This window comes from Netta rufina, assembly GCF_964035555.1.
Source record: "Netta rufina genome assembly, chromosome: 2".
In the NCBI taxonomy this organism is placed as follows: Eukaryota; Metazoa; Chordata; class Aves; order Anseriformes; family Anatidae; genus Netta; species Netta rufina.
The window spans coordinates 140,432,707-140,445,290 of record NC_140124.1 but is presented as its reverse complement, the minus strand read 5'-3'; the positions used below and the strand labels follow the sequence as shown (position 1 = coordinate 140,445,290).

At 40.9% G+C, this 12,584-nt stretch overlaps 1 protein-coding gene across 2 annotated transcripts in view; it reads left to right on the top strand.

The window, feature by feature from the left end:
* Positions 1 to 237: 237 nt before the first annotated feature.
* Positions 238 to 12,584, top strand: part of RSPO2 (R-spondin 2) — a gene marked incomplete at both ends in the record, with an annotated part of 109,847 nt that continues 97,500 nt past the window's right edge. For both annotated transcript variants that reach the window (XM_084281919.1, XM_084281918.1), the window contains one exon: positions 238 to 331. In XM_084281919.1, coding sequence (XP_084138045.1) covers positions 238 to 331 — 94 coding nt within the window. The remainder of the gene's footprint in view (positions 332 to 12,584) is intronic.

Genomic DNA, 12,584 nt, shown 5'->3' with positions numbered 1-12,584 from the left:
CCGAGCCCAGCTTTTCCCCGCTCTCTCCCCGCAGCGCAGGGGCGATGCTGGAAGCCGCCGGGAGGTCGCAGCGTGCGGGAAGGGGGGTGAGAGGCGAGTGAGCCCCCGCCGGGCCCTGCGGCAGCCGCCGAGCTCCGGCGCCCCCTCCCCTGCCGCCCGCAGCCCCGCACCGGCCCCCGCCGCCCCTCGCCGCCAGAGAAAGGGAGGGAGGGAGGCTGCCCTGCCCAGCGGCCCAGGATGCAGTTTCGCCTCTTCTCCTTTGCCCTGCTCATCCTCAACTGCATGGATTACGGCCACTGCCAAGCCAGCCGCTGGAGACGCAGCAAGAGAGGTGAGCAGGGGCTCCCGCCGGAGGCACCCCGGGCAGGTGAGCCCGGCCCCCGGGGGGCGGTGAAACTGGGGGGGGGACACACCGTGTTGGGGACTCTGAGCCCCGACGGGGACCGCCGCTGCCAGCGCCGTCGGGCTAGATGTTCGTCCCGGGGGGGCAGCGAGCCCTCACCCCGAGAAGCGACCCCGAGAAGCCGTCGGGGGTCTCCCCAGGGGGCTGCAGTGTCCCCGGTGTGCTCCGCGGACACCGTTCAGGACGCCCCCCGGTCCCTCTCCGCGCAACCTGAGGGAACCCCGCGGGGCGCAGGGCTTAAGGGAGGGTCGTGGTCGCGCAGGGGGCTTGGGCTGAGGGGGAGCCCCGGGAGGGATCCTGAGCCCCAGGGTGCGGGTCCGGGCGGCTCGGGAGAGATGCTAGAGCCGGGCTTGCCGGAGTTGTGCGGGCGGAGCGGTGAGATGTGCCAGTACAGCACCCATGTGGACAAAAAGGTTACTGCAGCTCTGCCCTAGCTGTCAGGGCTATCGGGGGCTCCCGTTTGATTCCCGTTTTTTTTTTTTTTTTTTTTTTTTTTTTGGGGGGGGGGGGGGGCGGCGGCGGTGATTGACCTTCGGTGTAAAATGTTTTTATTATTTGCATATCCGAATTATTCTGTTGCCCCTTTTCCTGTGCTTTTCTGGGCCATGTCTGCCCCCCTGTTTCTAAAGTTAACTGGAAATCAGGTGGCTCCACTGCCAAGAAACTGGGTTTTCTCACCAAATTGTGCTAAAGCCTTCCTTGGAAGGGGAGGGAGCTGACATCTTCAATGTTAAGCCAGTACAAAGCAGTTGCAAAAGGAAAATAGTTTGCACTTTCATGCATGTGTAAGCCTCAGAGTGGGTACAAATGCAATTGCAAAGCAATTTGGTTTTGATGTGTTTTCAACAGATGGTTTCCAGAATTTAATTTTTGTGTGTGTGGCTAAAATGATAGCAGTCCTTTAAAGTGACCAGGCTATCTGTGCTAACAAAGGGGATACTGTGTCTTTAATTAAATGTGGAACTACTTAGAGTGCTGGCTAGACAGCGAAGGGTGATAGTGGTATTTCTGCTTTACAACAGAGCTTAAGGATTGCATTGTGGGAGTACTGAAATGAATAGACATCTAACTTGAGTTGTGTGAATTGTCCTCCTGCAAAAACTTAAGCTGGTTTTAATTGATCTCGTGTTCGCTGATTGATCTTAGACCAATTGTTGTGCTTGTTGAACAACTGGCTTTTCCAAAGGAGATTGATTTAAATTAGGTTTTAGTTTAGTTATTGGATAAATAACATCGGTATTGACAGTTGACTTACTGGCACTGTTTTGTGCTGTCACCTTAGGGTTTTGGTTCGTGCTTTGAAGAATGCAGTCTTTTCCAGTTAATAAGCCTAAAGAAGTAAGCACAGCCAGTTTTAAGTACTGAAAGCAAAATCTAAGAATGTATTCAAAACTGTAATAGACATTTGCCATGACACATGCAGTCTGAAGTAATGCTTTCATACAGGACTCAAAATTCCAATAATTTCACAATTTTTCCATATCCCATCTGCAAATAATCAGGCATTCACTGTGGGGTACTGGCAGTTAAAATTTCTCTGGCATTCTGTTTTGTCTGTTACATGATCTCAGATGCTCCATAATATCATTTTCTTAATGAAATAAAATTTTTGGCATAGATTGAGTCTCCTGTGCGGTAGAAATCGATTGCATTCAGTCTGGAATCACGGCAAATATCACGTGTAGCTGACTTCTTTCTTTTCTGAAAAGCAGTTAAATTGCGTACCATAAACTTTAAGTATATATATATGCCTGTGTTGGTGTGTGTGGAATACTCTAGTAAACAAGAATTTAGTAAATCTGAGTGGACATTTCCAGACCTCTGTATCCCCTTCTGCTTTCAACTCTTTCTCAAACCAAGGCATGCAACATTGCAGTAGAAGGGGAACAAAAAAAAAATCTGTGCTTAGAATGTGGATCCTACCTGGCATTGACTTTTGCTTTGTTAGTCAATGCCACAATCTTAAAAGTTACTCTTTAAATACTTTACAATCAACAGATTCTGCTAGCTCCACTGCTTGACTTAGTTACTTTTGCAGCTCATTTAAAACACTGCTTTGCCTAGTTCATTCAGACCGGAGCCTGTACTTCCCTCAAATCACTCTAGCAACTTCTCCCTTTGGAAGTCTCCATCCTAAGAAGGTGATTATGGTGGCTTGCCTTTCTTTCAGAAGCTATTCTAAAATATACTTAAGGGTTTTATACCATAAAGGTCAGTAGTCCAATTTCACAACTAGTTTATTTAATATCAAAGCACCTTCTTTCCCTTTCTTGTTTAATTGTATAACTTGATTTCTCACTTCTTTTAGATACCTATTCGCTTGCTCACTTCAATGAAAAAAATTAATCTTTTCTTTGGATTTCTCTTTCTCTTTAGGAATCAGTATGAGCAACTTCATGTCTTAGCACTTCACTAAGTCATGAGAGACCAAGCATGATTCTCCTCCTCTTTGAGAATTGAGGAGAATCAACTTTCCTAAACTTGAGATCCAAATGGTGGTATGTAGAAATAAAGACTGTCAGCCTGGTTTACCAGGAGGAGCAATGGGTTTCTGCAAAAGCATCAGCTGAAAATAATATAGGTTTCATTGTAAACAACCACCAAAAATTAGTTGCTAAAAGAATTCTCTAACAAAAAAGTCAACACGGTAGCAGTGTCTGCATTGACAGGAAGACTTTGTAGTACAGAGAGACTATCTGGAGTTGATGAGACCGCTGCTGGAACAGCAAAGAAGACACATTCATATGGCAATATTGGAATTTTCTTGCAGATCTTGGATATAAGTAAAGCTGTGAGTGTAGGAATTTTGTCTCTCTAATTAGTTCATAAGAGTTCGTACTTAAGGAGTGTGATAAAGGTTGCCATAAATACTCATCCTCTGGATGTTCTCACACTGTGCTAGATGTACATAAAGAAAGGGACTACATCTGCGGCCATATGTGAATGGTAAGTAACAATTGTGATGGCAAAATATCCACAGGCAGAAATAGGAGAGCCTGGGAAGGGAAGCTTCCTCAAGTGTCAGCAACCCAATATAGCTCTTTGTAGGGTGCTCATAGGATTACATGCATATATGGAGGAACGTAGTTGCTGGAATCAAAATTATGCGGATTAAATGTGTATCACCTTAATGGAAGATGGATATCTTGACCATGCAGTGGTAATTAATTTGTTACATGGATTTTCAACTAGAGGAAAACTTATTTAGATATAAGGGCTGTAGCTTTCCTAATATGCTTGCCTGAGAAGCAGGTAATCTTGGAGCCCTTCTCAGCTGCATGGGAAAGATTGAGGATTTGATCCTTAGGAAAAAGAAACCTGTGCTGGAAATACCTGATTAAGGTAAATACCACATCTGTTTTTACAATAATTTTACTGACTCCAAAGAGCAATGTACTACCTTAAACAACAAAAAATCATACAATAAAGAATATTTTTTCATTGTCTAATAGTATCCAAACATCTTATCTGATCTAACCTCCTCTCTTTGAACTTGAAATGTGTTACATTTGGAGGACAGTGAATTTTTTGTCTGTAGATCAAGGCTTAAAATCCTACTAGGAAGCTATACTTTGAACTCTATGTTTTCCTCAGGTTGTACATTAAATACTCGTAACAATTTGTAAAAGACATGTTAACACTTTCTGGAGTGATTACCCAGGTACCTGTGAGCAGTAGAAGGTAGCTTCCCTTTTTCAATCCTTCAGTCTTATCACTTAGGATAGTTAGTTATGAAACATTATTTATATACTCATCCTACTACACGAGTAAGAATATCGTATACTGAAACTGTTGAAAAGTCAAACTGTAAAATTTTTGGCTATGTATGCTCTCTTGTCTGGTAAGTCTGAGGAAGCTTCTTGAACTTCAGCAAAAGCCAGAACTTCTGTGTGAATGAAGGAATAACAAACTAGGTAACGATGCACCGTGCTGAAGTGGATTGTGAAGATTTGCAGAAGGGATGCTCAAAATGCCAAGAGTGGGATTCAGATTGAAAGTGGACATCTAAGTTCAGATGCTTGATTCAGTTGCCTCAAGTAGACTTCTAGTGCTGTGTGTGATATTTAAGATGCCCTTCTGTGCCTGGCAAGTTTGACAGATGATGTACTTGATGTCCTGGAGCAACAACTGGAGACCAGGCAGGATAGCGTTGGAGCAGGTCGCATGCATCTAACACCCTGAGGTGTTTTGAGGCTTGTTATGATGGATGCTGAAAATGGGGAGCACATAGCATAATACTGATGTATGTATGCTTTTTCTTTCCTGTATGCATCCATTTGGCTTCCATTATAGGTCACTTGGAGTGAGGATACTGGGCTAGATGGGTGTCTGGTCAGACATAGTAAGTCTATGCTTTTATTATTTTGTATTAAAACCTGTAGGAAGATTTTCAAAGTGCTCTTCAGTGTGATGAAGGACATATTTATCTGCTTGACAGCTTTGGTTTAACTGTTTGCCTTCCAATTTTGGGGAGCATGCTTCCTGGGGCTTAACTGAAACCTGTTGCTAGAGCAGGTCAAAATTCATGACAAATACCTAAAGTGAGGGTGCTTACTAATTAGGGATGATAAGGTCATAAAAATAAGAATGTTGTTTCACACTTAAATGTATTTGCTACAGTATACAGGGCTGTGTAATTAGTATGATAAAGTAAACTAGCACGGTGTTGTTTTATAAAAGTTGCTTTTATTGAAAAAATATGATGTTTTTTAAAAGATAGAATGTGGAAGAGGTGATCAGTATCAAAACTGAAGGCATAAAGAAAGAGAATGGTCTTTCTTTAAACTCTTTTGTTTTGTTTCATTTTCTTTCTCTCCCTACTTCTTCCAAAAGTCTGACTATCCCATGGAGGTCTGCATTTCATTTCTGATCATCTAGGTATTTTTTTTTCATTACTAAAAAGAAAACTTTAGCTATGTAAGTTGATTTGTTTTCATAGATTAGAGGGCAATGTCTAGTCAAACCTGCAGATCATCACAGATTGCATATTTTTCCCAGTGGACTGTACATCAAAGTCAGAAACTTGTAGCTGAGTCATAACATCCCTTTCCAAAAATGCATCCTTGATTATAAACTGGGGGGGGGGGGGGGGTGGAATTCACGTGACTACACATTATTATCTGCAACAGAAATGTCTACGTTTTCTTTTAGAATGGATGGAGTGTTAGTCAGTGGGGCCTGTGGAGCTTTTAGTACCATTTAGTTCACCCTATAGTAGATGCCTGCCTTTGATCAGATAAAGCATTCCCCAAACTCAATAAAATTTAAATAAGATGAACATTTGCCTCTATCTATAATTGAAGTGTAATTCAGATATGTATTGTTGGCCTCTAAGGGAAGCTGAAATCAACACCAAATGAGAGGAGATGCACCACATCCAACCTTCTGACCTTTGCTATTAAAATTACATGTTGGTGCAGCTCTTTTAAAGTTAACAGATATAGTCCCTGAAGAATTTATTTTGTATTAGTTGTATTATATGTTTAAAAATCAAACAGACTAAATTAAATAACTTTTTTCCTCACATATGCCCTCTCTTTTAACCTCAAAGATTTGTTCAGGCACAGTTGGAGAACCTTCTGGTATTTGTCTAGACTCCAAGTATTTGCTAATCCTTTTCTTGGTGAAAAGCATGACTTCATATATGTTGGCTATTGATAATGCACAAGTGTAACAGCTTGATCCTTTCATCACAGGCTGCTTTAGACACCAAAATTAGGTGCTGCCATGATGTGTATACTCATTGTCTGTGTAGTGTTTGTTCAGCAGATGCAATGCTTTGGAAAGCATTATTTGGGTGCTGCAAAGTTGCTTTATGCATGTGCAGTGAATCTATTGCTTTCTGGGCAGTGGTATTGGGTTTAAAGCCTGTTAAATCTCTTCCCAAAGAATTGTAGGTGTAGTGTGTGGAAAAAGGGTTGTGAAGAGAATCCAACTATAATAAAGTTGGATTCTGACCAATGCACCTTACTAAGTGAAGTGTCAAGTGGATCCTGCTTCTGAGCACCATCAGACAGATGCGGAGTTTGGGTTGTACAGCTACTGCTCCTGTCTACACAATGGCTTTGTCCAGGTAGCTCCAAGCATTAAGGCCATTTTTTGACCAGGGTTTATTTTTTTTTACCTATTAAACTTCATATATCTGTGGGCGGTAAGATAACTTGTGGGTCTAAATTGAGAAAAAAGTGATGCAGCTATGTTTCTCTGATTCAGCTGTTGCATGGTTTACCATGAGGTGAACAATCCTGTTCATTTTCACTAACACTTCTCCAAAACTCTGAGGAGAAGTGAAGTTGAAACAGATCAGGGTGGTGGCCTCTCCTGTGTGTGCTCCCCCATAGGTAGATAACGGTGCATCTGGGTGTCAAACACAGGAGAGGCAAGAGTGAGAGTCTGATGGACAGAGAATTTAATGCCACCTTCCCAATATAGTTTCTCCATGGAGATGGGAAAGGGGGAATTACAAGAAATTGGTGTTTGTATGTCGTGTATGTCAAAAGTACTTAGCTGAAATGAAGGTTGATATCCTGAGCATGGGGTGGAGGCAACCACTGTAACTCATCATGTGATGGAGTCATCACAATCACAATACTACTTACTGTAGATTTTCTGACATCCTGTGCAACTAGAAGGTTTTCGGAATTTAATTGTATGTCTTTAATTTTGGATTGCCCCATCTCAGCACCTTGATTTCAAACATATGCACACCTCTGAGCTTCATCCATCAAACTGTGGTCCATGGAGCAGACGTCAGCATTTTATGTACAAGCATACATCATCCTTATGCTAGTACTTAAATACTCTTGAAGACAAGGCTAGAATTAATCTATGTGGCTTTGTCCTACTTTATTTTGTTGGTATTCCTTGTTGTTTAAATGACGAGTTGTCACTTCAAATTTCATTTTGGGTGGTAGCGTGGGGAAGGTATTGGTGATTAAATTTCTGGGCCTTTCCTCTTAAACTTGAGTGTACAAATTGTAAGGAGTGAAAGAATGTAAATAAAGGAATAAAATAGTAGTATGAGCAAAAAAGTGATTTTTCTTAAGATATCTTAAGTACCCTGATCACAAAGAAAAGGGAGGTTTTTAAGATCCCATTTGTCAAGATGTGGTGAACAGTACAAAGGTATTCATGATTTCTGCTTCACTATAACAGGAGAAGCTTGTTAAACATCTTTTGATAGCATGCAGTTTGGTATCCAGTAATTAAGCATGGCATCCATTAATTAATCAGTTATGTATTCCTTTTTGAAATACTGATTTCAGTAGAACCAAATACTTGATGTATCTGCAAAACTTTGTCCTTTTATAAGTGAATGGAATTTAAGCTATCCATTCCTTTTGTTATTTTGTTTTTATGGGATGGTGTTTGTCTGGTAAGGTACCAGACAATACCATACCAGACCATAATAAAGTGTGATTAATTACAGCCAGTATTTAGAACAGGCATGCAATTCTGTAATTACATTTAAGAATAAACACTATTAATATGAACACTATTTGAAGAGGGCACCAGCAAATATTCTATATGGTTAATATAGATTCAAAGTGCTGTAAAAGTCAGTCTAGTAAAATTTTACTGTGTTTAAATAATAATTTTTGCTCTCTGGGGTTTTTAAAATGTAAACTGAAAAATAATCCAGAGTCTCACCGTTACTAGTCTCAAATTTACCTTGCAGAAACTTTTATTTTTTTTGATGAAACATCAAGCTTTTCTTCACCTTGAGGAAAAACCAGACACAAATGTAGATATAGTGAGACAGAGTAAGAGACCTAAAAGATAAATAGTTTTGGGAATGTAAGCTTCTAGGTGTTGTCTAAAATGTATTTATTTTGTTTAAATCACTGAGAGGTTGCTACTAACTCCCACGTAGGTTGCAGCAATGAATACCTGTGCCTCTGTGTATACTGGGAAAAACTTCTACAGATATACACTGTAGAGGGACAACAGCTTTTCCGATAGAGAATTGCAGTGGTGCAGCAAAGTATAAACTTCCTGATCCAGATTTTTTTTTTTTTTTTTTCCAGAGTTGAAATACTGGCTCAAATATGTTACAGACAAATATATACTCTGCACTAATGCATGGTCTCTTCAGCCGTATGGCTGCCACCTTTGACATACCAAAAAAAAACACCAAAAACAGCCACATCAGACAAATGGCTGTTGTGCATGCACAGATTAATCTGCACATGTATAGCAGGGCTGACAACAGCCAGCATGTCCGTTCTGAAATTTGCTGGGCAGGTTGGAAACCACTGAAACAGCAACTATGCTTAGCAAAGATAGGCATTACCGACTTGCACATTTCTTTTTTCAATTGCTGCAAAATTTTTGATAGATATGTTTTTATTATAAACCTACTGACTTTCCTGTTGAATCTACTGGCAATCATGTAGCTAACACTCTTTTGAATGGGAATTATGGTTTAATCATCTTTCACATTATCTATAATGAGGTAGCATTTAAGGATCCCAGCTACAATGGGGCTGTGTAGTGTTGGCATTACTTAGACAACAGCCAAGGAAGAAACCCTGAATTGAAGTCACCAGAGCAGAATCTAGGCTGGATTTCCCCCCACTAGCAGAAATGTTCTTTGGCCTTTCATGACAGCTAGTTCAGACCTGGTCTATGTCTCATTTTACACAGTGCATGCTAATAACATGGTGGGCATGGACTCAGTTTTGACTCCACAAAAGTAACTGTAACTCAGCAGGAGCACTATAATGCCTCCAAGATGCCTTAGGTTGTGCTTACAACATGAGACAGCAGCTTCTTGTTTCAGTTTGTTTAAAGTTATTGCCTGTTATTGCAAAATACTTTAAAATGGCCTCTGTGTTGGGATGCTTCGCTCTTGCAAGGGATGTAAAAGCAAATAATGTTTCATGGGGTGTTGGATTATTTATCTAGCCTCATGGAATTATGTGTTCTAATACCTTCATCAGGAGCATTCTCAGTAGGTGGTTTCACCTCTAAATTTGGCCTTCTGACTTCCCTGAAACAGCCAGTCTTGTTTCCCCTACTTTGCTGAACTGCCACTTGTGAGGAAAGTTGATGTAAGGAGGGACGGAACTTTTCGTAGTAAGGTGTTTGTGTGTCTGCGCTCTGGTCATCTGCTCCTGGGGCAACAGCTGATGGTGGTAGAGACCTTCATGTTAGATAGGCTCCTGGGCCATCTGAGTGTACATGGTCTAGATGCTTGTCTCCTTTGGTGGTTTTAAGATGTTCAACAAGTACTGATTGCACATGGACAGGTCATGTGGAGCATGCTTGGGATGTATGCCTGGCATAGTACAGAGCGGGGAAGTATGGCATGTACCCACTGGTATGTGGGTACATGCCGGATCACAGAGGCATTGCTTTCATTGTCAGTCTGTCCACGTGTAAAAATTTTGGTTAGCACATGTATGCATCAAAGACAGTGGTAACTAAATAAATTCCTGTTTTATGCAAATGCGAAGCAGTGTTTCGGTATGAAAAAATTAATGTCATGGCAGTATGGGAGTTAGTAATTTAAATGTACTTTTAATTTGAAGGTGCTTCTGAGGAGGTATTTTAGGTTAGGTTGGATATTAGGAAAAAATTCTTTGCCAAAAGGGTTGTTAGGCATTGGAATGGGCTGCCCAGGGATGTGGTTGAGTCACCATCCCTGGAGGTCGTTTAAAAGACGTTTAGATGTAGAGTTTAGTGATATGGTTTAGTGGAGGACTGGTTAGTGTTAGGTCAGAGGTTGGGCTTGGTGATCTTGGAGGTCTCTTCCAACCTAGATGATTCTGTATTTTGGGTTCCAGCTGTATTTCTCACAGCAGCAGTGCTGTCTGCAGGACTGCGATGACTTCACTGATGCTGAGATGACAGTGGTCATGGTTTCTTTTTTAAGCTAATAAAACCACATAACTGCTCATTGTAACTCTTTTATTCAGTCTCAGATATTGCTGGACTTCACTGTTGGCCTTCAAAGTTTTTTTTTGAGGAAATACATTTTAGGAAATACTTGCAACTGGAAAGTTGCAAAGTAAAATGAGAAAAATTACAAACACATTTTTAGTGTTATTTTTTTTTATTGTTCTTTATTTTCCTAAAGAGCTACCTATAGTGTTTTCTATACTTATGCAAGTTTGCTGTGTTCAGTTTATGTTTTCTACAATAATTGCTATTCTAAAAACAAACAAACAAACAAAACCAGAAAACTGTTAACTGCTTCAATGCAATTTGTGTGCTGTGAAACTGATAAGAATCTTGCAAAATCTTTCCATAAATATAACCTGTGGGCTAGCTAGTGCTACATGTTGTGCACCTCTACTGCTGTAAAGATTTGTAGTAGTAAAATATATGTAATTCCCAAGGGTCTCTCACTACAGGAGAGACATGGACATAGTGGAGAGAGTTCAACACAGAGCCATAAAGATGATCACAAAAACACAGAATATCCTGAGTTGGAAGAGACCCACAAGGATCACCATGTCCAACTCCTGTCTCCACGCAGAAACACCCCAAAATCAGCCCACATGTCTGAGAGTGTTGTCCAAACACTTATTGAACTCTAGCAGGCGCGGTGCTGTCACCACAGTGGGCTGTGCGTCTCCTCCTTGGAGTCCTTCAGAAGCCGTCTGGACATGGTGCTGGGTGCTGGGCTGCTCTGGGTGTCCCTGATTGGGCACGGGTGGCACCAGGTGGCCTCCAGAGAGCCTGGCCAGCCTGAGCCATCATGGGATTCTGGGAAAGGTAGTTTGGTTTGGTAATGTCTTAGGTACCTAGCTTGTCCCTGTTTGGGCACAAGAAGGAGACAAGAAACATGGAGAAGAAACATGGGGAGCCTGTGCCCTTCAGGAATCCCTAGGATACATGCACTAAATCCTGTGCAGTAATAACCTTAAATTTGTTAAGAGTACTGAGCAACCTACAGGAGCTTCCTCATATTCAGCGGTGACACAGGAGTTCCCAGTTCTGTCATTTCTCCCCTCAGCAAGACTCCTTGGCCAGCAGAAGTCTTTAAATAGCACCTGTTCCACCTCTGACTTCCCTTCTTCCACCTATGTTAAAAGAAAACAAACAAACAAACAAACAAACAAAAAAAACACAAATAGAACTGCACAGGGGAAGTGAGTGAAATGTAGGAGGTAAAACCAAAAAGAAGATGAAAACCTTGGTTTACCTGGGTGATTTGTATCATTTAAAGCTACTAAGTAACATAAAAATCAGGTTTTCCATCATGTTAATTTTACATCATGGGAATTCCTTGTTCCCCAATGTTATTTTTGGTTTTGTTTTGTTTTTTCTTTCCAGATAAATATTTTTCCAAATACCATAGAGTGGCTTGTGAGTGAAATAATTCGGATACTAGAACTAACTCCGCTCTCACACATTTTCTTGTAAGTCTGTGGATAATGAAAAACGGACTCTGGTGTAGTGAACACCACTGAAGTGGTGCTTGCTCTGGTGAATATTGCACTCATACAATAGTACTGTCAGATCCTACAGAAAGACTGAAAGTCAGGCATTTCTCTTATTTTAGAGCTGTAGTTCACTTTTCTAATGCTCTATCTGAGAACTCAAACTCTTTTTTCATTCCATTTTGTTCTTTCCATCAGACTCCTGGAAAAAGTCTTGCTGCTTCCAACTTTTAGTTTTTGTAACATTAGCAGTGGCATAAATACATGCAGAGTTTTTCAGCTTTTGGAAAGGGGTTGAAATGTGACTCTATTAAACCTGAATCTGAAGACAGACTTGGTTTCGTATTGTTTTCTCTTAATAGCTTTCCAAGCAGCCGCTAAGTGAAACTACTGCATATTGAGCCTGGTGTAATATGAGGCTCATTGGGTAAAATAACATTAGTCTGTGCTACTTAAACACACTCTGGAAGGCTTAAGGAGGAGAGGAAGGAAAATATTTGAAGAGATCAACTGGGATGTGGTCGAATACAAGTAATGTCACCTGAGAAGGATTAGAATTTGCCAAAGCTTGACCTGAACGAAGACCTCCATTTAGGGCTTGTGTTCCTACCAGATGAGCTGCAGTAGTTTTTCCATGCATGGATTTCTACCAGCAATCATATAGTGAGAAAGTCGGGTGATTTACTTGGCTTCTGTGTCTTAGTGGCAGAAAACTTTAAAGAAAAAATTAAAGAAAAAAAAGAATCCCAGTTTAACATTCCTTCTCCTTATTAGCAGCAGCTGGCTTTTTC